The sequence below is a fragment of the Eucyclogobius newberryi genome, unplaced genomic scaffold (assembly GCF_026437365.1).
Source record: "Eucyclogobius newberryi isolate DKJ021-1_F unplaced genomic scaffold, fEucNew1.0.hap1 SCAF_20, whole genome shotgun sequence".
In the NCBI taxonomy this organism is placed as follows: Eukaryota; Metazoa; Chordata; class Actinopteri; order Gobiiformes; family Gobiidae; genus Eucyclogobius; species Eucyclogobius newberryi.
This window is the reverse complement of record NW_027315835.1, coordinates 22,101,059-22,125,198: the sequence shown is the minus strand read 5'-3', so window position 1 is coordinate 22,125,198 and position 24,140 is coordinate 22,101,059. Positions and strand designations below refer to the sequence as shown.

Sequence of the window (24,140 nt, the reverse complement as noted above, 5' to 3'; positions counted from 1 at the left end):
TTATTTTGTTTTTGTTTTTAGTTAAACCATTTGTAAATAGATGTATTGTTGTAAATTAATCAATCAAATCAACTTTAATACAAGCAGTTTGCTCAATTATGGTTTAAGTTTTATTCCATTTAACGTGGCACTCAGGGTCCTCCATTGCATGACCACATTCAAAACAAAGTTATCAAGTCTGTAGCATAGGATTATAAAACAATTGTGACATAATATCTTTAACTGTAATAAAAGTATAGGTGATATCCAAACCTCTGAAATGACAGTAACACATTAGCTTGGGGCAAAAATCAGGTTTTGTGGTAGATTCATAGCAAACTGTAAAATACATCTTGTACCAATTACAATGCTTTTTTCCTCTCCTTCTCTTGCCTGTGCCAGGTTGGAGGAGTCCAGTGCAGCTCTTTGTTCCCAAATGGAGCGATTGGAACACGAGATGGAACAAGAGCGCAAAAAGCAGCGCATGCTCGAGATCAAACTGCGCAACTCGGAGCGAGCGCGGGAAGATGCAGAGAACCGCAACCGGCTCCTGGAGAAGGAGATGGAGGACTTCTTCTCCACGCTGGGAGACTTGGCCCTGGGCGCCAGGACTAGTGACATTTAAGAGACTGAGCCCTAGTGCCATTCAGGGATTTATATTCCATTTTTGCGTCATGGCATTCCTTCATAAAGACACTATGGACACGCTCAATATGAAGGTGCAGTGCTTCAAATGAATAGTACTAAATATAAAGACATGTCTTCAAATTCATTAGCAGCATTTAGTCCTGGATTTGTCTAGTGAAGACTGTATGACTTTTTCAACCACTTTGCAATGACGTGAATAATGAGTAGTTAGATTGTGTCGAATGCAAGTGAATGGCAGTTAGTACCTACTATGTACTGTGTTTGTATGTGGTACACAGTGAGGACCAGTGTTCAGCTGAGTATGTGTGTGTCACGGAACATTACCATATTGAACATAAAGTCTGACACATTATAAACAAAACAACATTTTGTTTTTACTGTACATATCTTAAAATACAGTGGAAATCAAATGAACGGTTGTCAACAGGATGAATGAGTAACAAATGTACTTTACTTGATACTTGATACTTTACTTGACAACCATACTTAATCGTTTTGGCACTGTTCCTTTTACCTTGCCACTTACCAAAACACTTAACAATTAGAAGTTTGTAAGGTTAACAGGTTTGATCTTGTTTTTTATTTCCTTGAAACTGAAAATGTTGGATTTGGGTTTTGGTCTTGTTTAAGAGTTCACATTTCCATTTTCATTCATTTAATTGATTTAAAACATGTAGTAGCATACTTTGACATCCATAATCAGGATTAATTATATTGTTTATACCTGAACCCCCAAATCTTTTAGTCATTACAGCAACAAATCACTAGTAAAATGTGATGGGTTGTATTTTTATTAGATTTTCTTCTGTGAAATTGTCATTGCAGGCTTGTAGTGCCTCTCTCAACACTGGTCATAGTTTCCTCTTCCTTGATGTTAATACACGTTCACAGTACAAAGCATGCAAAACAACAACTTCTCAGCAGACTCACAATACACTTTCTATACCAAAGCAGTGCGCCTCAGCTGTTCTCCCACTAAACCTGGAAGCCATGTTGACTTTGGCACACCGCGCTGACCACTGCCCATAAAAACAATGGAGTTTCCTGGCCGTGCCTTTCGGGGAAGTGTTTTTACATAGGAAAAAGTAGTGTTGCTAATCCGTCGCTAACTCAAGCCAAGCAAATTGTGCATTTGTCCATTCGCTGTTTTCACCTTGTTTACTGATGCCAAGTTTTGAGAAATGTGAAATTGAATGACAGTTCTGAAATTGGAATGTATTATTGAAGTGAATGTAATGTGTTTTTGATGAAACTAGTTCTATGAATAATAATATGAGGATTTGATTTTTACTGCAGTTCTCAGATTTACCACATTTAGACCAATCGGGATGGTCCAAACGTGTCTTAAGTGAACCGTACCAGTCTGTTTGAGTGGTCCAAAGTGGGCCGTGACTGGTGCTAGTGTTCTAAGGGTCTGGCTCACTTTCAGCTCCCAGAACGCTTTAGAGCAAGATGATTGGATACGAGAGAGCACAGACTAAGGTGAAAAAGTAGTGATAAAAAGCATATATAAACAGAAAATAATAATTTCTCACCAAAGGCTGACTTGATCTTGTGATAAAAAGATGTATTTCCAGTGATAACTGTATGTTGAGCACACATGCTTAGCAAAACAAAGCTAGACACATGTATCCAACAGTATCCAAACCCAATGCATTATTTCAAAAGCATGATCTCCACCTTTAACTGATATGTTCCAAGACACAAGATGTGAACAGGTCTGTGGGACCAGGGAATTCAGATCCAGCAGTACCGATTAATTGGGGATTTGTGACAAGTATTCAACTATCCTTTGAAAAGTTGCACTCATAACATTTCTGGAATGAAATCCACCACATGCTGTTATTTCTTGTTATTGCTTTGTGTGGAATATTTCATAGTTTAGCATTACATTTATTCAATTACAAATATTTGTGTTGCTAAAAGCAGATGTGACTGGTAAGTTGGCCTGGTGGCAGCACTAACCTGTACGTTTAATGCCACACTGTGGAACATTCCAGACAAAGCAATATCATCTCCAAGCAGGTGGTGAAACTTCCACAAGAAAATGTCACATAGCTCACGTTTATTATATTTCAACTTTGGCCTAACATGATCAAGGTGAACTTTCATTAACTGATCAAAAACATAGTCAAAGAAAAAAGGCTGTTTTCAATGGCATTTCATTCTTTAAGATGATTTTTTGATAGTAAATCGATACATGCACTTCAGCTTCTGAAACACCCACAAACACACCGCCTGAAATGTATTTCATTCAAGGAAAACCCGTTAATAGATACAAGATTTTGCTGTGCACACATTTACAGCAAAGTTCTCCGAAGAGTTTACAATGTTTCCAATCTACAGTAAGTACGCCCTTAACATAAGGCCTACTTAGTTTGCAATAATGTACGCATTCTAAACTGATGGACCTTTTCACACATTTTCTTTGAATTAAACCATTTTAGAACACAAAAAATGTATTAGGAGTAATTTTATAATATTTATATTTAACCACTCTGTAGTCACCACTTCCTTTTGGAACAAGAAATATCTTAAGTGTGTCTTACTGCGTTGCTAATCTATGGTGCATATTTATTATTTATTACAGTGTACTGAATGGACTTTGGGAATAAAGACACTGGCTTAGTGGACTTTGTGATTTGAAAGAAACACCATGACAAGCATTACAAGTGTATTCCATTTATTTGCAGTTTTACATATACTTTTTTTTTTTCCAGGAGGTGGCATCTTCAGATCCCAGTGCATGTATTATTCTAGTAGTGCACGTCTTTGTTGGTGGCATTTTTTTTAAACGCACAGATCCAGGAATTCTTAAAACTAACTTGCATGGCTGGGTTCACTAGCAAACATTACAAACCAGCACCATACGTATAGAGATTTCATGTATTTACGCATCTTTTCTTATTTATTAACATCATTATAGTTTACCAAGTCATAAAGGTTGGCACTGGAAAGTATCGGGCCAGGTGGATCAGCTGTGATTGGCTGTTTTGAAAGAAAGGGGAGGGTCTAACGGATTTGAAAAGAACCTAAATAAATGGATACAAACTGTGAACTTTCATAAGTTTGAAGGGGCGGGGTTATCCTGCTTTTTGCCAATCACAGCCAAGCGTCTCTCCAGCCGATACATTCTGGTGCCAACAAAGCAATCTACTGGCTCTAGAGGTTATGCAGATGACATCACATCATTTGGAATTTTGACCTGTGGAGAAACTGGTGAAAATGCAACAATGAAAGTTGCTGTGAGCCAAGGGAAAGTGTCCTTTATCTCCCCCTAACATTAGCCATCAAACTAGCTCTTTAAGTGTCTGTATCTGAAGTAAAATGTATTTTCCCACAGTACAGATGTATTGTAAAAGCATCTATTCCAGGGAAAATGTGTTCAATGTGCAACTGTCTGCATTTAATTATAGAGCGTTCTAGTCCGCAAAGCAGGAAGTACGCTGCTAGCATGCTAGCTGTCGTTAGCTTTCGCGTGACAGCAAAACTCGCTCTGCTAATTATGGTGAATTATTAGGATGCTGATTGAGCAGTAACTGCGGACTGCTATAAAGAGTCTGTTTTTTCAAATTTTTAAGACGTAGTAAAAATCAGGTACAGCTCCTTTGATTATTGACGTATCAGGAAAAAAATACAATAAAATTGCAAATTTGGAACAAAGGATATTTGAGCAAGGCAATAACTCCACGGATCAAAATAACAAAAATTGTGTTGTGCAGATCATTTTTGAATGAGAATGACGTTAGCGCATAACCCCTAAAATGACCCCGTTTTGAGTCAATTCAGCCAGTACATTTCCAAAAGCTGGTAAGACTAAATACACATCGATTATTAACAATTCTTGGAAATAAAATCAGATCTTATTCATAAAAAAGGAAAACATGGATAGACAGTACCAAACATTTTACCTTCAGGAGACACCTAACAGGCTAGGTCCATCACACAACTAGCACAGTTTGCTGAAGGTATTGCACATTTAGTTTAAACCAAAAAAATAAAATAAAAGTAAAAACTGATCCAAAAAATAAAATAAAATACATAGAACATTTCTCTTTTACTTCTGGGTGAAGTATACATAATGTACAAAACTAGAAGTCTGTCGAAACAAATAGTACACTTTCAAATAAATAAATAATGGAATCTGTTATTCACACATCTTGTTTTTCGAGAGCTAATTCCGCAGGCGGCAAACGTTTAGAAGATCAGTGTGAGGTAGTTCATCAAAGTCGACTCAACCACTCACTGTGACGTGGTTTGGAGATGTGGTCATTCAAAACAAATGGGATACAGCCTATTACAAAGGGAACAACTTAAGAGCACTTCAGACAACAAAGTGGATTATGTCATTGACTTTGCGTTCGCTAATAAAGCCTAATTAACAGTATTACACCGTTAAACTATGGCCTACTTAAGTTTAGTATCTTCAATTTCACAGTAAGTCCAAAACCACTATTTAAACTCTGGAGGATTACGCCAATGCCGTAGTTAGAAGCTATTTGTCATTTCTGAAGTTTCAATAAAATATATAGAAGCATCATCAAATGTCTCAAAATCTAAGTGTATTAAAGAAAACAATGGTTGCACCGTAGAAAAAAGAAAAATAAGAGCGTACAAATGAACTGAATGATATTTACAACTAGTGAAGGGAGGAACTGTTAGTGGTGAGGATCATTTTAGCCACATGCGCTAACTGTTAGCTTTTGTTAGACTTATATAGTGTTGTACGTCTTTAATATGCTTTTACATGACCAAACTGGTTGGCAATGAAGTTGAAAATAAGCAGAAAAGTAACAGCAACAACAATCTGATGACATAACATGGAAATAATAGCTAGAATTATGCATAGGCCTAATTAAAGGAGACATATTCTTTTTTTAAGGTGCTTAGTATTGAAGCAAGAAGGAAGTAGATCATTATTTTACATTTTGTTCATTGTAAACCACAGTATTGATCTCAAACGGCTTTGTAATTGAAGCAGGTCCATTGACTTCCTGTTTAAAACTGCAGAGCTGACGAGCCCCGTCTTCATAGAGACATTTCACCATAACAAGCTGAGAATTGTCATTTATGTCTTTTATTTTAGAAAAGAGACATGACAAGTTAGAACCCTACGTGTGTCACTCGGAGACTTACATTTTCAAAAAATAACGACGAAGGATGTGGGCGGGGATAGGTGAAAAGAGGTACTTTCAGAGTACTCGAGCCTCCGTTGTAGGGCAATACAGGATTACTCAAACATGCAGGAATCAATAAAAATACTACTTTGATTAAACTAATGAGGAAGCACATGGTTAAAACGCTCATTAAAGTTGAGTTTGCATAATATGTCTCCTTTAAATATTTGTGCTTAGTGTAAAGATATGTAAAAAACAAAACAAACGTCTAAATTAAATACCAAAAATAAATGTTATATTCAGTATCAAGTAAATTATACACCCTGTTAAATATAATAAGATGTAATATTGCGTAATTTATGGCTATGAGTATATCTGCAACAGCTATGATATCAAATATTTCATCGTTCAAAAAGGTAATACAAAAATAACTTACTGATATATAACATTTATCAAAAAATAAACAAAAAATAAAACACTGGTGCAACCTCATAACAATTATCGTTACTTTAATTCTCCTTTAAGTAATAATAATCTTTGTAAATTTACATATTTGGCAAGAAATATCAATTCTTCCGATACAGCACAACACTACAGCATTCGCTACCTTTATGTATCATTGACTTAGTGGATGCCTTTAATTAGAAATTATTATTTAGTTAGTATTTTTTGTCAATATCTCAACCGGACTTTCTCCCAAAAAAACACAATACAGACATAATGTTCTTTTCCTTTCTCAGTCACAAATATCTGCTTTAACTCGCTTATACTTTACACTTTGATGAACCGCCTTTGCCATTAAAATCACTTAACACATGCCTTTGTCTCCATCTCCATCCAAAATACCCTGCTTCAAGACAATCTTCTCCCAAGGGGCCCAAATCATAACAAGTAGAAAAATATACACTACATTTTTGACACCACCGAAATGAGAACTTCCAAACAAAAACGGGAATGAATTTAAAAAACAGGCACTTTTCCTTTCTGAGCAAAACATTTTTTTAAAAAATCAAGGGCACAATTATTGCATACAAGATTAAATAGTTCCATATGGGTTTTTGCTTGTGCGGCAAATGTACACGCCAAGATTAATTTGCAGGCAAGGCCAATTTCAAATATTGAATTACTAATACGGGATGTGATATTAGAAATCTGCCAATTGTTTGCTGCAGAGTTGCCATTACCTCTTCGGAAATCTTTACGTTCACGTGTTCTCAAAAATCACCTACTTGAAGCACATTCTACTCAAAAGCCACCACCACGTTTTACAACCTCACAAAAAAGCCATTCAATTTGACTTTTACAAACTTTTCAAAGCAACAACACATTCCAAAGTCCTCTTTCTCTAACATTTTAACATTTCCTTGCTGTCAAAACAGTAGAATAAATGTTAATATTCATTCTCCTGGCACTTTTCCAGTCGTTTCAGAACATCTCCAGAACATCACAATATTTACTTGAAAGCACTTCAACTCCATTTAACAATCAGTGGCAAAGTATGTTATTTCTGTGTTAATATCAATTCTTCCACCAAATATGCACTCAGAGCTTACATTTGATAGAACTTTAACAATGTGAAAATGTGACAATAAAACTATGTTGTACGTATAGTGTTTCATCAAAATTGGGACATGTTACGGTAAAAATGAAGGACAGGAAAAAGATGGCATATAGTCAAAATGCAAGTGGGAAAAAACTATCCAGATCAATTCTACATTCACTCTGAAACTGTTACAGTGTTGTGATATTGGTTTGTACCGTTTCAGAAATGTATGTTAAATTTAGGTAAATAGTAGCTGAAAAAGACTATCAAATCCAGAAAACAAAACAATATGCATAAATAGGATTTTCAATCAGAGACCACACTTCACCATTATGCCTCATTGTCCTGACACTCATTTGCTTGAAACCTGAAAATGTGAATAAAATGATACATTATGCATGAATCATCAAACTTGGCGCGATATCACCAAGAGAGCACTATCCATCATTGTGTCAGTTCAGTTTCACTGGCTCACCACACTCTGATATATCTACCTCTACCATAGAATCTGCACAGGCTTAATCTACAATTGTATGGCAAGTTGTTAAAAGTAGTAACAAAACAAAAAGGATCACATTAAAATTGTACAGTTATTTTCGTAAATTCTCATTGTCGGTTAATATAAACCGAAACATGGTGAAATCAAAAGGTGAAATTAAAGTTCTCATCTTAGGTTCCAAAAGTATTTAAGAAACACTTATAATAACTACACATTAAAAAGCATACATTTTACACATAATAATAATAACAATAATAATGTTTAGTCATTTTATTATTAAGGTTTCAAATATTGGGAGTAATGCTCTTAAATTAATAACTTTCCAATCTTGCTTCATGCCTAGTAGCGTGTAGTGATTATAATGTGTTTCCAAATAACAATGTCATAATAAATTACAGCTCAAAGAAAAGAAGTTTAGAAAAAAAGACTAACATTTTAATTTCAAAAACAAAAATGGAAAAGTTTGTCATTAGAAAAAGATTCCTTAAACAGCTATATGTCTATCGCTACTCTACTGAAGACAAGCACAGAGGAAGAGGGAGGAGTGGTTTGCAAGGGGGCGGGGCTTAGAAGACTTAAAAGTCTTAGACCGGTGAGCGAGGTCCTGCCGGAGGACCGGGAAACGAGTCCATGATAGTCGTGTGCAGCAGCCCAGGGGCCTCTGGCTGTAGCAGCAGCAGCAGGGGGCGGGAACACAGCCAACCCGTTCTCTAGGCCGCTGTCCCGCCCATCAGGGAGGGGTCAAGGGGTCAGGGAGGAAGAAGAGGATCATGTACAAGGAGATGCTGGTGGCTGCGGGAGGCTGCTGCTCACTGCTGTACTTGTGCTGTGGTAAGATACAGGATACTCGGTAAGTCAACCAGGAGGCGGACTACATCAAGAGCAAACAGCAAACAAGGCGGAAGAAACCACCAGCAGGAATCAATAAGTGTAATAACAGGTTCCTGTTATTACACTTATTGATTTCTGCTGGTGGTTTCTTCCGCCTCATCAGGAGTAATACTGGAAGTCACTTGTTTATATCAAATAACACCATTTATTTTGCAGTTGTATGGAGGAGATGGAATGTCACTGATCTCCATTTTAGTGGGAGCTAGGTACATACTGTGGTAATAACATACTGTGACACTTGATATTTAGCATTAATTACAGCACAAACATAAAAAAGGAAGTCCGTTACCTATGGAAGCAGGTTGTCCCCTGATGACACCATTCTTTGTCCTTTCTTCCCAGTCCAAAACTTCTTTATATATCAACTCTAAAAACACACAATGACTCAATTACTCTGCATTGAAACGTTTCACTGCAACATGTGAGAAGTAGCTATCACAACTCAAATGTAAGCTACCTTAAGCATTGTACAGTACATAGCGCTGTACGTTTAAGGAATTATAGAGGATTTGTTTGGCGCCAAATCTGAGTCTCATTTCCTCATGGCGTGGACAGCAGAGTAGTTCATTCACATATCAATCATCCCTTGCGCCCAACTGCACAGCTGCAGCCTCGTTCTGGCTTGTCCCCAGGAGAGCAGCACGTTTCCCTGGCAGCGCAAGCGTGGTTGATATGCCGGTGTGTGTTTAGCAAGTTCCTGCAGTGTACAGCGCAAAATGACGGCAGAGAAAGACTGTGTTCGAGCTCAGAAGAGACGAAAATCTGCGGAGACGAAAGATGCGATGCGATCTGTCACACTAATAAACAAACGCACGTGTAGCAGCAAGGCTGTTGGGGGTGAGGGTGCGCATGCACTTTTCAAAAAGGGACTAACAGTCGCTTGAGTTCTCAAATTGGTAAAAATCCTCTATTATTCCTTTAAGAGCATTAGTTAGAAGAAAAGACACAGTTTGACACACTGACGTCCCACAGGGGTCAATGATGGGTCCACCGTTATTTTACTTATTTATTAATAATATAACCACATTCATAATTCAGACAGAATTTAGCCTCAAATTGGTCTATTTAGTCGTTTTTTACTGTCTCACTATTAATTGGATTCAAATGTCGCTGTCAAAATGATTATAATGGTTAAACACCGTTATCAGATTTCCCATTCCTTCTATTATGCAGCCCTGACATGCACAGACGCTACATGCAGAAGAGCAGAGTCATACCTTTCCACTCCTCCACTGAATGCTCCCTCTCGTCCAACTGCTTGTCTGTGATCGCTGGTGGAGGCTGAAAAGAGACACATAAATATTCAAAACCATTTCAAATTCAAGGTGGTCTTTTCTTTCCAATTTATACAACTGCATAAAAGCATATCATCGGTGACATTTACACAAAAATTCTACAAGTCCTCGCTGTAAACGAGCTCTGCTTTCAAAATGTGATGCAGTCGTAAGAAGTTAAAGTACACTACTGCGTCAGAGGAAGCCCCGTGAGGGTAAGTCACAATGGGGAAAATGGCAAACAGCCCTGAGACACTTGCGCACAGGCCGTCATATCTGAAGCGGCACTCGGTGGTCAAAACAACTCGAAACGTGTAAAACAGCACACATTAACATGTTTTAATGTTGTTTCGCCCTTGTACAGATATTATAAACAGCTACGTGCGGTCAGAATTTGCCCTGGTTTTCTTGTTTTTCAGCCATTTTAATAATACTGTTCTTTAGTCAAATGTATTTCCAAATGGTTTAAACGATTGCTAAAGTGTTTATTGCAGAATTGTGCTGATTCATTATCCCATTATAAAGTTTATGCAATGGAAGCTACTACGAGAACTCCTTTTTTTTGTGTGTGTGCGTGTAAGGCCACCATGAACTTCAATGTAAAATTGTAGAGGAGGCTAGGAAAAGAATCAGTTAGTTCACTGGTAGTGAATAGTTCACTTTTTACATATCATTTTAGGCAGAATGTGGGGAAGAGTGGTACTTACAGCTTCGACTTCACTCGGGTCGTACCACACGTTAATGTAGGGGTGCTGTAGAGCTTCATCCACTGAGATCCTTTTAGATGCATCTATTACCAGCATTTTGGATAGGAGGTCTCTGGCCTGGCTTGCTGCAATTACAACAGACATTCAGGTAAATGTTCAGCTTTAAAGAAATATAAAAAGATAAGAACATTTTTTTAGATCTATTTAAATTTAGACAAGTTGCATTGTTTAGTAGAAAAAGCTTCAGTTGTAGTCATCTGGACTCAGTTAGAAAAAATAGACGTTTCGACTCTCATCCAAGAGTCATTGTCAATAACAGAATTTAGATCGAGAACCCCGATATTAATACTGTTCTGTGGTAAGACCCGCCCATTGGGCGGAGCCTTCCTGAAGTAGAAAGAGTTGTTTGTTTCAACAGAAACTCCCCCCTTGTATCTACCGAGCTAGCCTATTCAGAATTTTAATGGGCTATTAGAATCCTCTTTGTTTTTGTGAGACCCTGGCTCAACCACCCTGAGTACCTGATTAGCATCTAAATGTCCTGGTCCTGGTCCTCTACCTTTCCAGGGGTTCAGTATACCATTATAGATACCAGGAAGATTGAATCTTAACCCTCCATTTCTGTTTAAAGAAGGTCTTTCTTTTTTAACAAAAATAGCTTCCTTAACTCCTCTTTCAAACCATCTTTTCTCCCTGCTTAAAACCTTCACCTCACCGTCTTCAAACGAGTGATTAGAGGCTTCAAGATGGAGATGCACGGCGCTCTGAGGTCCTGGACTTGTATTTCTTCTGTGCTGATAGAGCCTCTTGTGTAGAGGCTGTTTTGTCTCACCTATGTAACGTTCTTTACAGCTTTCTTCACTGCATTGGATCGAATAAACTACATTGCTCTGTTTTTGAGTCGGCAACTTGTCCTTAGGGTGAACCAGTTTTTGTCTTAAAGTGTTTCCTGGTTTAAAATAAACAGGGACTTCGTGTTGTCTAAAAATTCTCTGCAGTTTTTCCGACAGGCCAGACACATAAGGGATAGAAACACCCTTCCTTCTCTGTTCAGTTTCCCTTTTGTCCTGCTTCTTGGTTCTCTTCACTCTGTTGAGCCCAAGCGGGGTAACCACAGGCTGAGAGGGCATTTCGGACATGTTTTTCCTCTTTCTTCTTGCCCTCTGAGCTGGTGGGCACACCTTGAGCTCTGTGTTGTAAGGTTCTGATCACACCCAGCTTGTGCTGTAGTGGGTGGTTGGAATCAAAGAGCAGATACTGGTCCGTGTGTGTAGGTTTCCTATATACTTCTATTTGGAGTTTCCCGTCCTCTCCTCTGATCGTGGAACAATCAAGAAAGGCCAAGCGATTCTCCTTAGCGTCTTCTCTTGTAAACCTGATATGTGGGTCCACAGCATTGATGTGATCAGAGAAGGTTTCCAGCTCTTGTTTCTTGATTGTTACAAAAGTATCATCGACATAGCGAAGGCACAGTTTTGGGGCTATGCCTGCGAATGAGGCCAGTGCCTTCTTCTCAAAGTGCTCCATGTACAGGTTGGCCACTATGGGAGAGACGGGCGAGCCCATGGCACAGCCATGAATCTGTCTGTAAAATTGTCCCCGGAATTGAAAGTAAGTGGTGTTCAGACAGATGTCCAACAGTTTACATATGTGTTCAGGTGTCAGTTTGGTCCTTTCCTGTAGGGTGGTGTCTTCCTGCAGTCTGATCCTCACTGCTGCTACTGCCTCAGAGGTCGGGATGCAGGTGAACAGGGACACAACATCATATGAAACCATGAGGTCATCTGGGTCCAGTTGGAGATGTTTCACTTCATCCACAAAGTTGTGCGTGTTTTCCACATGATGTTCCGAATTCCCCACAAGCGGAGCCAATATAGTTGTTAAATGCTTGGCCACATTGTAAGTGATGGAATAACAGACAGATTCATGGCTGTGCCATGGGCTCGCCCGTCTCTCCCATAGTGGCCAACCTGTACATGGAGCACTTTGAGAAGAAGGCACTGGCCTCATTCACAGGCATAACCCCAAAACTGTGGCTTTGCTATGTCGATGATACTTTTGTAACAATGAAGAAACAAGAGCTGGAAACCTTCTCTGATCACATCAATGCTGTGGACCCACATATCAGGTTTACAAGAGAAGACGCTAAGGAGAATCGCTTGGCCTTTCTTGATTGTTCCACGATCAGAGGAGAGGACGGGAAACTCCAAATAGAAGTATATAGGAAACCTACACACACGGACCAGTATCTGCTCTTTGGTTCCAACCACCCACTACAGCACAAGCTGGGTGTGATCAGAACCTTACAACACAGAGCTCAAGGTGTGCCCACCAGCTCAGAGGGCAAGAAGAAAGAGGAAAAACATGTCCGAAATGCTCTCTCAGCCTGTGGTTACCCCGCTTGGGCTCTCAACAGAGTGAAGAGAACCAAGAAGCAGGACAAAAGGGAAACTGAACAGAGAAGGAAGGGTGTTTCTATCCCTTATGTGTCTGGCCTGTCGGAAAAACTGCAGAGAATTTTTAGACAACACGAAGTCCCTGTTTATTTTAAACCAGGAAACACTTTAAGACAAAAACTGGTTCACCCTAAGGACAAGTTGCAGACTCAAAAACAGAGCAATGTAGTTTATTCGATCCAATGCAGTGAAGAAAGCTGTAAAGAACGTTACATAGGTGAGACGAAACAGCCTCTACACAAGAGGCTTTATCAGCACAGAAGAAATACAAGTTCAGGACCACAGAGTGCCGTGCATCTCCATCTTGAAGCCTCTAATCACTCGTTTGAAGACGGTGAGGTGAAGGTTTTAAGCAGGGAGAAAAGATGGTTTGAAAGAGGAGTGAAGGAAGCTATTTTTGTTAAAAAAGAAAGACCTTCTTTAAACAGAAATTGAGGGTTAAGATTCAATCTTCCTGGTATCTATAAAGGTATACTGAACCCCTGGAAAGGTAGAGGACCAGGACCAGGACATTTAGATGCTAATCAGGTACTCAGGGTGGTTGAGCCAGGGTCTCACAAAGACAAAGAGGATTCTAATAGCCCATTAAAATTCTGAATAGGCTAGCTCGGTAGATACAAGGGGGGAGTTTCTGTTGAAACAAACAACTCTTTCTACTTCAAGAAGGCTCCGCCCAATGGGCGGGTCTTACCACAGAACAGTATTAATATCGGAGTTCTCGACCTAAATTCTTTTATTGACAATGACTCTTGGATGAGAGTCGAAACGTCTTTTTTCTAACTGAGTCCAGATGACTACAACTTTTTCTACTATGGAACACGCCTGGACGAATGAGGGATTACACCGACAAGTTTCATTGTTGTTATGCATAAACACCTGCCCGTCAGTGGTTATTTTTTCTTTCTCAATGTGAGTAAATGCAGTGTATAATGTGTAATGTGGATGTGGATTTGGAGGCAGCTGTGTGACGTCAAACTCCAATACATTCTTTCCATAGAAACCTGCTTTACTTCCATAATGTTAAATACTTCCTTCTGGGGCAGGATGTGAGTGCTGGGTATAATACAAGGAGGGATCGTTAGACAAGGCCAATTAAAAAAAACAGCAGTCTTCTCAACATTTACATCTAAACACATATGAAGGATTTGTATTCTCGTTGGCCTTTAAACTTGTTCTCGAGAACCTCTGTTTTGGCATATACCCGACATGCTAATGTAGGCAGGCACGGCTTAAAAACAGCACAGAAGACCTCAGAGCTCCATCCATGACGTTGCAAACTGGAGTGTGTTTTGTAAGGCTCGGAGGGAAGAGGACTTACTAAACAGGATTCATCAAACAAGAGGAAATCGAAATACAACTTTTTGTGGCGCAAAAAGTACTCAATTCAGTACTCATTTCAGAAACTCAAAAGGGATTCACTTTACTGCACAGGAACATTCTGTTAACCTCCTTTTTTCTGGAAATTAAAACGATTTTACTTTTTTTTTTTTTTCGTTCAGCGCCTCATCATCTCGCACACTTCATTAGCACATGAAAACACATGAGGTGAATTCTACTGCACTAACGACATATCACTGTAGTACTGTGCAAGTACTCAAATTATACCAAATCAAAAGCCAATGGTTTAAATTTCAACACGTTAATGATTAGCTTGTTTGTTGCTGTTTTTTTTTTAATTAAGAGGTTAATCAAGTAAAAACATGTGGTTTGGAGACTTCAAAAAATGTATTTAAATTTGATATGTTTTGTTAAATGTCAATGATTAAAAGTCTAACTTGTTAATGCTCAGTAAACCAGGATTAAAACCCACACTCAAAACACAATGGGGCTCAAATGGGAAATTTCATTTTTAATCGTCTTTGACTTTCATTATATGATAAGCAGTCAGACATAATTTGAATGGTTTTCAAGTGGAAGTTCACCTGACTAACTTTCACACATAGATGTGCATAGAAAAGCTCAATTATTAATTTATACCCTTCACACTGTTACCTTTTGTTGAATAATGAATTGTCTTCTCATTTCCATGCGTTAATAATAGATATTTATCACTAGCAGGAAATTGCTGGTATGACGTCAAATAAATGAGTGCAGAGCCTTTTATTAGTAGAGTGGCATATTTAAATTGGTGGGCAGCTCTGTGGGGGGAGCAGAGTGGATCTATAGAGTTTAAATGACCTCAGTGAAAGAGCCATCGAAAAGAAAAAGGCTGCAAGAAATTCACGGTTCAAAAGATTAACATTTTTACAAAATCACATAGGCAAAATCAAATCAGCTTCTATGATTTGATAATTGCACACAATGGCATTTTATTACAATTAAATGTATATAATCTTTTTAAGCTTCTGTACATATTTGTTTTTTAGAGAAACTTTGTAAATTGAAAGTTGCGAATATAATCCCGTAAGAACGCCAGAGGTCAAATCAAATCAAATCAATTTATTTTTGTAAGGCCCAAAATCACAACAACAGTTGCCTCTGAGGGCCACAGGGAGAAATGAATCAACAATGTCTGTGGTGGCGATGGAGTCAGACAATGTCTGTGGTGGCGAGGGACGATGTCCCAGGGTCCTCTGTCCTTAGACTCTCCTTGGTGGCGCTTTAAGCACTAAATGATTGCCTCAGTAGGGATGAAATAAAACTATGTCTGCAGAAAAAGTATTCAACCTACTTATTCTCTATTAAAACGTTGACACAAAAAGGACTGAACCAATTCACTACATCCACATGTACTTTTACAACCCCAATAGTGACTTTAGTTATATGTTAGTTGTCACGCACAGAAGTACTTTTACCTTTAAGCTTGTTGTGTTCGGAGTCGGCAGGAAACAGAACATCGGGGAAGAGCTTTTCAAAGCTGTAGCCAGCGTAGCGAGGCCGGTTCTCCACGTAGGTACGCACAGACTGGTTCAGCTTCAGGAGGAACTCCTGAGAGGGCGTGCCCAGCTGCTCGATGACTTTGTTCCACTGATCGATGTCTGACACGCGGTTAAGGACACTGCTGCTGTGTTGGAGGAAACTCTCGGGGAATAGAGGGGAATACGGGCGAGGGGAGTTCAGGGGGAAACAAAAACTATGGGGAAAAATGTAATTGTTTGGCCAAAGGTGATCAAGCAATATTTTTCAGCAATTCATGGGTTTCAGCTTCTTGCTACATGCAACATTTTAAGGACTTCTCCCCTTTCAAAAGATGAAATACCTAGTTTAAAAAGACACAGTTTATGCATCGTTTGTATCGTTTTTATCCTTTAAACATGCTGAAGAACTGCGCAGAAGATCTTGGAGCTCTTCCAGGATCTGATCTGGGATATTCAGAACAAAGTGTTTTCTGAGGCTCAGAGGGGAGAGGACTTTCTAAGCGTGAATGAAGCTAAATACATACAACTCCAAGTATGTTTTTGAGGAAACAATGATAGAACATGAATAAAAAATGAACTAATCAGTTTATTTTGCATAATGTGTGTCTTTTAAATGGTTAATCACTATGTCAGTCTAATTTTTTCACCATTTTGAAACTCATGGATAGAAAAAGATGTCACTGTGTTGGAAGGGCGGCTTTTGTACTACTTCTAAAATGTAAAATGTGGAAACTATGGGTACACATAATGACTGATTGACAATGGAAAACTACTGCACACCAACATATTTTGTAATATATAAGAAAGTTAAATATTTGCTAAAAAAAATTTAAATGAACAATTATGCTAAAATTAATTCATTCTAAACTTTGCTGGAGTACCTGATTTACAAAAAGCTAAATGGGTATTTAACTAGTTCTTAGCGCTCACAAATCCTTTGACATAAAACAAATATCATTTTGGGGTTTTTGAACAGCTTTTTCAGACTGAAGTGAAACTGAACCAGAGTTCAGTCAATCAGACCACGGCTCTCAGCCCCGGGGAGGCAAAAGATTGAATATTGTTTTAATAGTTGCAGACAGCGCACAGTGGTCTAAATTAGTGAAAGTGCTGCTTTTATAAGACTACATGGGGGAAAGTAAAATGTACTCATTCAGGTACGCCAGCTTTAATCCACTTTAATAATGATATCGCCTGACCAATAATATGTAACGGTTCCAACGTTGCTATGGTAATATGGAACAGCATATTAGATAAACACTTAATAAGCAATAATGACCCATACTACCATTTTACTATAGGCCTCTCATAAGTTGTTAGGCCCTAATTGAGAGTGAGTAGAACAACAAAAATGAAATAATTGCTGTAAAATGTTTTCTAAATGGGTTTACCTTTAGTGAAAACTATTAATGATACAATAATCAAGATTGGTTATGTTTAAAAGCAAGACATTCCTTATATTTGTAGATTTATCAACAATTTTGTACGGATGAGAAATCTAATAATGTCCAACAAAAACTGTACTAATGCTTATTGAGATTTGTGAATAGTTTACCAAGAAACCTCATTTTAAAGCGATACCTTAAAATGGCATTATGCTGCTAAGGAAAGTCAATCTTACTGAAAATAATACATTGAAGTTGACAATATTGAGCACACACTAGACAGACAGCTCATCATTTCTGGAGGTCCCGCTTAAGGATACGGTCAGTGCCTGGGAACAGCACACTACCTCGGACCATTTCAGCCATGATGCAGCCCACAGACCAGACATCAACTGAAAATGAAATGACAACCACCCCATTAGCATGCAGGACAAAAAAACACAACCAAACTTAAAAGTCAAAACTCAAAAGGGAGAGGGTGTGGAGTGTGCATGGTGAGGAGAGAGAGACGGAACTGAAAATGAGGCATGCAGATGAGCGCTCTCCGGGGCAGGCAGCGCCGCAGGGATCAAGCTTTTTACTCCAGAGCAAAGACACTGACTCAGATTTCAGACTGGCTATGGAAAAACTTGACGTGTGAAATGAAATCTGAATATGAAGATAATAGGGTTGCAACTAACGATTATGTAGCTAATCGATTAGTCTAATATTCGTTCATTCATGTGTTATTTAGATTGTGAAAGGCCAGAGAATTTTACATTTTAACTTCAATTTGTCCTAGATTAGGTTTTTAACATAAACACCAAATGTACATTTTTCTCCTGATAACGATTATTCAATTACTAAATTAGTTGACTAATATCTCAATAATCGATTAGTTGCTAAACTTATTTCAGCCCTATAATTAGAAAAACATGTTTGAATTTAGTCAAATGAGGCAATGGTTTATATAAGTTCACTGACAAATCACTCTCAGTTTATAAAGACACATTTGGGTTACATATGTAAATGTTTCTGTTCTTTTAGTGGAAGTAATAGTTTGGAACCATCAACACAAAAGGAAAACACACATTTATATTCTTTGCAGTCAGTAATCAATAACTCTCTGGAACTGATTATGCGATCCTTGTTTAACCAACACTGAACTCAAAATGGAAAAAGTACTGGAAACCAAACATTTTCAATTTCAATTCTACTCCTTGCGACAGCCAATCTGACATGAGTAACATGCAAATGAACGAGCGCCAAACTTAAGACATGAGGAGAGGTTGTTTGAATGCCAGTCACCGCTGCAAGCAGCACAAGGATACAATCCCTTCCTGGAAAAAGGATTTTGTGGCGAACCATTTCTGCCATAATGCAGCCCACAGCCCAAATGTCCACTACACACAGCAGCAGAGGAAGAAGGAGGAGGAGGAGGAGAGAAGAAGCAAAGAAAAGAAGCAAGTAGTCAGCTGGAAAAATTAGGGTCAATGTTTTCGGTCAAGAGCACTACAGGGTTTAGAGTTAGTTTGCACCTTGTAGCTCCTGCACTTGAAAAGCAATTGCATTACTTTGGATTCATTTGATGTTAGGGCTGGGCAATTAATTTAATTTTAACTTCCTCTGTCAGGAAAAGCATGTGGTTTGGGGCAGAGTTTGGACATTAGATCAGCGATGGGAAAAATATCAAAATAGTAATCTAATAATAATGTAGATAATATTGTGAATGTAGTTTTGATGATATGCAAAATGAATATTGAGTGCATAATTTATGGGCAAAAGAGCCAAAGAAAGTGTATACGACAGAGGTCCTGTTTTGAGAAGATTTGCTAAAGCCAAAGTCCAGACCGTCACAGAGTCTCTCTTTTATGCCATTTTTTTATTATAATAAATATGGTTATTTCACAATACACCAATTTATTATATTTTATATTAAATAAACTGAAATATTTGTTTAAAGTTAATTTGAGATAGATTATAAAGCTGACATTCTTACTTCTGCACACTGGGCTGGCTCAAAACTTCACTGAATGATGCTGAAGTGATTGGCGTTAACTCTTTTCCACCTTGATGCAGGAGCAGCAGCCTGCTGCAGTGCACACAAACGGTGGCGTACGACTGATCGCCCGCACTATCAAGGCTTTCTCTAGCTGCACTGCAATCTGACGCATGGCAGTGGTGTGCACAGTGACCGTGGTCTCACCTCCGCGGCTCATGAGCACCTCTGCATATAGGCTTGTCCCAATTTATTTCCTCCTTAGACTCGTTTCTCCGTGAATATGAGTCGGATTGTAATAAAACACACATCATTTTCCTATATACAGGAAATACCCACTGCCCCCTCATGTCTGAGCCGATACGTGGCTGTGCCTGCCTTCCTCCACGTCTGCTCCTCTCTGAACTGGACTTGTGCGTTAGGAGCGACTGTTAAACTGCGAGGAGGAGAGAGAGCGAGACGGGTGCTAAGGTTAGACGCAAACTACGGGTTCATTAAATTAAATTACTCGGAACTATTTCTTAAAAGCCGCACCGCACTAACACACAGTAGGCGTCACTTCTGTGTTCTCTGTGAATGAGTGTCTTACATGGATAACTCCGAGTTTTCATGTCAGAGGTTCGGGTCCAGACGACACCGTGCTCGGCTCCTGAACCGGACAGTGGCCCGTGTTTACGGTCATTTTTGTGATTCATTTTCTAATTAAACCTTAACTAATACATTTAATGTTTCAACACATTTCTGTTGAATTGACATAAGGATTGCCCACCCTGATTAATACATTTGGCCGAATGGCACCGTATAAAAGTTGGGCATATTTATTTATCGTCCAGCCCCATTTGACATTATTATAGATTTGACAGAAGGTTCAATATAGTTTATATATATATATATATATTTTTTTTTATTAAGTGTTTTGTAAGCGGGAGCGCCCAGTGAATCTGCTGAAGCATGCAAAAGTTCCCGCTTTCTCTGGCTGCCCTCTTAATAAAACATCAAACACATGCTGGAGCGCGGCTGGGCACCACTTTTCCCACACAGGAAGTCCGCTGCATGCCTCCTGATGGTGACATTTACAGGAGCTGTGTGAGAGTGTGTGAGAGTGTGTGTTTGTGAAGGGGAGGTGCCACGTAGAGAAGGGAGGCGGGCCGTGAAGCAGTGGGCCAACCAGGTGCTGCCACTCACCGTTGGCCTGGTAACCCATGCCCAGGATGACCTCTGGGGCGCGGTAGTAGCGGGTCACAACGTAAGGCGTCATGAGGAGGCCCGTGGCAGCCGTCCGGGCCAAGCCGAAGTCCAGTATCTTCAACGTGCAGTCGGATTTGACCACTATGTTACTGGGCTTCAGGTCCTGTCACAAAACAACAAAATCAAAATATTATTCATAGTAGAGTGTTACTTTCTACTTCAGGAGAATGTATTGGGCAGAACGGCCTGCAGGTGTGCTCATGCTAGTTTTGATTGATCCTAGCAAGGAGGGGAAAAGAAATGGCCTGTAGCGATAAATAATATAGATACTACTTTATGCAAATGACACAATAACCCTAGAGCAGGATTATCCCCCCAAGAACAAGTCCCTGGCTCTGCTGACACAGCTCTGTCAAAGCACAAACCTGAAGCTGCAGACACAGTAAATAACAGCTTCATTAATAATTTGGTGTAAATGGAACATGCGTAAGGGCCATGTGCTCCGAGTGTTTGGAAGTCTGCTCGAGTCCAGGCTTTGTTGTTTGATTGAAAGGCCTGTGCGAGTGCACGGTACGTCAGAGCGCTGTGCGTGATGCAGGGGTTGTCCTATGGGTCGGGTTAGGAAAGGTGGACCTGGTCTCGTCCCTTGACACGTGCACTTTTGCTTTAGGCGCCTCTATAAGACTCACAAATATTATAATAAAACACACATCATTTTACAGCTTAACATGCACAGAATGTGACTCTGGAGGCAAAGGAAAGACTGCTATTTTTAACAGACATGAAAAATGGATGCCGTGGCACAGGGCGGCTGAGAATGCCAAAAACATGCATGTTACTGTACATGTGACCTACTGACAGAGCTGCGTTTGGTCCTAGTGCACTGAATGACAAAGTGAGCCGTTTGTGGTAGCCTACATATCATTTAAAACAAATGCTGTAATGACATTTATTTTTAAGATAGTCCTGGTTTATGCTTTCTTTAGTGCTTTTTAGACCTAGTTTAGGCTAGTTTTGTGTTTAAGTCTGAAGTAGGCCTAGTTCCAATTTAGACCTATTCTAGGTCTAGGCCTGATAGTCCAAGACATGCTATAGTCCTGATTTATAGCCAATCCATGTTTTTCTGGTAGATAATATAGTCTTGGTTTAAACCTGAGCCATGCATCCACATAAAAAGTTAATACACACATTATTTATTGGATAAATGTCATATGGAAAACATATCTGAAGACTAGATTCTTTTCTGCTAGCCTTGAACAGAATTCCAAATGCCACGTTTATCCCTCATAAGATTAGTGTCCTTAAAAGCACAAAAGGTGAAACAGCCCTGAAACACTTATCTCTGCTCTTTGAGATAAAACAGTCTAGAGACAATCAAACTGAACAGTAGAAAGTAGTAAATTGCTTTGAACGATTTTACGATGCAGATGGAGCATGATACAAACGTAATATAATAGCCGTCAGCCTGGTTGAATAGCACACATCAATCTGATCAGAGTACGTGGTGATGGGTGACTCAGAGCAGCTTTTCACCTTGACAAAATGAAAAGTTTGTGTGCAGACTTTGGTTGATGGAGCAGAGATGGCTGTGTGCAGCCTGTGGCTCCATTAGTTCTGGCTGACGGAGCAGGAGGAGGTTACTTTATCTGCACTAAGTAGAGTCTGGGTGGAACATTGACTGCAGAAGACACTGCATTGTAGCCTGTATAAAAGAAGAAAGGGGAACTAGAATGCTAAGGGACTTTAGGGATAGCTGATATGACACGATTATAGTTTATCATAGTTTCCCCAAGGAATTCTGCACAGACTGTGGTGGTGCTGGCAGTCCATGTTTGAATAATTCTATATAAAATCATTTGAGTGTAAATGTCAGTCATTATATTTGCTATACTTAAGTCAATCCAGTATAACAAAGTTTAAGTGTATATAATATTTTGTATTATTTTTAAATATCCTTGCTAGAATGATTAATTCTCGCATGTTCATAAACAGGCTCCCACTGTTGTGATTGAACCTGAACCACCAGTGATGCGAGAGCCAAAACAACCGAACTAAAACAAATATTACACTGCAAACAGACTTACCTTGGCTTATAATGTATAAACGGGCGTGGTTTGACCGATTCACTAAACTAAATTTAACTAAATTCTGATTTCTCTGCTTCTTCTGCTGTTCATCTGCGGTGTGATCACTTCAAGAAAGCCTTTCCAGATGGAAATGAGTTCTATACATATCAATATGGCATGACCGGGTTGATTAAAAAAATTTAATCAACCCGGTCCCGCCCCCCCCGTTAACAACTACATCGCCCAGCCCTAACGTAAACTGTAAATGCAACACTTTAATTTATTTTTTGCGAATGTATTGTTTTGGGATTGCTGGGTGTGATAATAACAACTTGTTAATAATACTACAACTAAATCAATTCTTGGTTGACTAAAGACATACTCTTTGTATCAATTAGTCGACTAAAAGGCTCAAGTCTGTTGTCCTCCCTTCTCTCTCACCCCCCATTTCACACTCCTCTGCCCTTAGTATGTATAAATTGTTTCTCAGTGAACATGAAAATCATCGTGTAATATAATCCAAATATCTCAGTAGGAATTATTATAGTGTGAATTTGTAGAGTCAAGTTTAAGAGTTTTTTACCATCACATATAATGAAACAATACATTTCAGACACACATTCTAATTAAATGCCAAGCAGAAGCCAGCAGTACGTGTTCTCCTCAGTGAAGCGTGTGATGTGTGTATTATTACCCTGTGGATGATGCCGGCCGCGTGCAGGTGTTTGATACCACACAGCATCTGGTACAGCAGGTAGGACAGCCTCTCGTGGTCCAGCTCCATCTGAATCACCTGACAGAGGTTAGCGTCCATCAGCTCCATCACCAGGTACCTGCGACACATAGCAACACACAACACATTACAAACATGGGCTTACAAACAAGGTTCTCTGTAAAAGGCTCCCCAGGTGCTACAATGTGGTAACACACAGCTAAAATCGGTTGGTCCCAGTGGCACTAAATCCATCTGCTGAGGACAGGAACAAGTAAGCTTCAACCTTAAAAGACACATATCATTATAATTAAGTCAAACGTTGCCTGCCCCCTCTAATGTAAGTAGTAGACAATTTGCACAGAAATGCTCTGAATGAGTCTGATGATTTATGGACTTACAGAGTAGAAGATGTCATAAAACTGGGAAATTTGAAACTGAGATCAGAGAGGAGAGGACTTGTCGAACAGGATTCATCAAACAAGTGTGAATGAAGCCAAATACAACTCCAGGCATGTTTTTGATAAGGAAACAAGTTCCTTTTGCATAATATGTGTCCTAAAACCTAATTGCATAGAAAAAAAATTGAATAAAAAAAGAGCAGCTGTTTCCAGGGAAGCCAGTTAATCTTATCGCTTTGCCAGGAAGTCTCCAGTCATATGGACATTTTACTTTTGACTGGTGGCATCATGTGAAACATCAAAGTGTCAAACTTTCCAGACAAAGCAATAAAACATCCATGGAAACAAGACAATCCCCCAGAAAGATTACAAAGAGCATCTTAAAGCTACACAATATATCGCAATTTAATCAAAATCGCAAATATCAAATTGCAACGG

The 24,140-nt window shown here is 39.1% G+C and overlaps 2 protein-coding genes across 5 annotated transcripts in view; one reads left to right on the top strand and one right to left on the bottom strand.

The window, feature by feature from the left end:
• arhgap22b (Rho GTPase activating protein 22b) overlaps nucleotides 1-859 on the top strand; it is a 43,975-nt gene extending 43,116 nt beyond the window's left edge. For both annotated transcript variants that reach the window (XM_072456465.1, XM_072456464.1), the window contains one exon: nucleotides 382-859. In XM_072456465.1, the coding sequence (XP_072312566.1) occupies nucleotides 382-604 (223 nt within the window). In that variant the 3' untranslated portion in view covers nucleotides 605-859. The remainder of the gene's footprint in view (nucleotides 1-381) is intronic.
• A 2,434-nt stretch (nucleotides 860-3,293) lies between these two features.
• mapk8b (mitogen-activated protein kinase 8b) overlaps nucleotides 3,294-24,140 on the bottom strand; it is a 36,747-nt gene continuing 15,900 nt past the window's right edge. For 2 of the 3 annotated variants that reach the window (XM_072455512.1, XM_072455510.1), the window contains exons 5-12: nucleotides 23,284-23,422; nucleotides 20,521-20,686; nucleotides 17,678-17,749; nucleotides 15,910-16,092; nucleotides 10,659-10,783; nucleotides 9,895-9,958; nucleotides 8,967-9,044; nucleotides 3,294-8,612 (exon numbers count right to left, since the gene is read on the bottom strand). In XM_072455512.1, the coding sequence (XP_072311613.1) occupies nucleotides 8,596-8,612; nucleotides 8,967-9,044; nucleotides 9,895-9,958; nucleotides 10,659-10,783; nucleotides 15,910-16,092; nucleotides 17,678-17,749; nucleotides 20,521-20,686; nucleotides 23,284-23,422 (844 nt within the window). In that variant the 3' untranslated portion in view covers nucleotides 3,294-8,595. Of the gene's footprint in view, nucleotides 8,613-8,966; nucleotides 9,045-9,894; nucleotides 9,959-10,658; nucleotides 10,784-15,909; nucleotides 16,093-17,677; nucleotides 17,750-18,667; nucleotides 18,740-20,520; nucleotides 20,687-23,283; nucleotides 23,423-24,140 lie in introns of all 3 variants that reach the window. The other variant, XM_072455511.1, reaches the window with a different exon arrangement.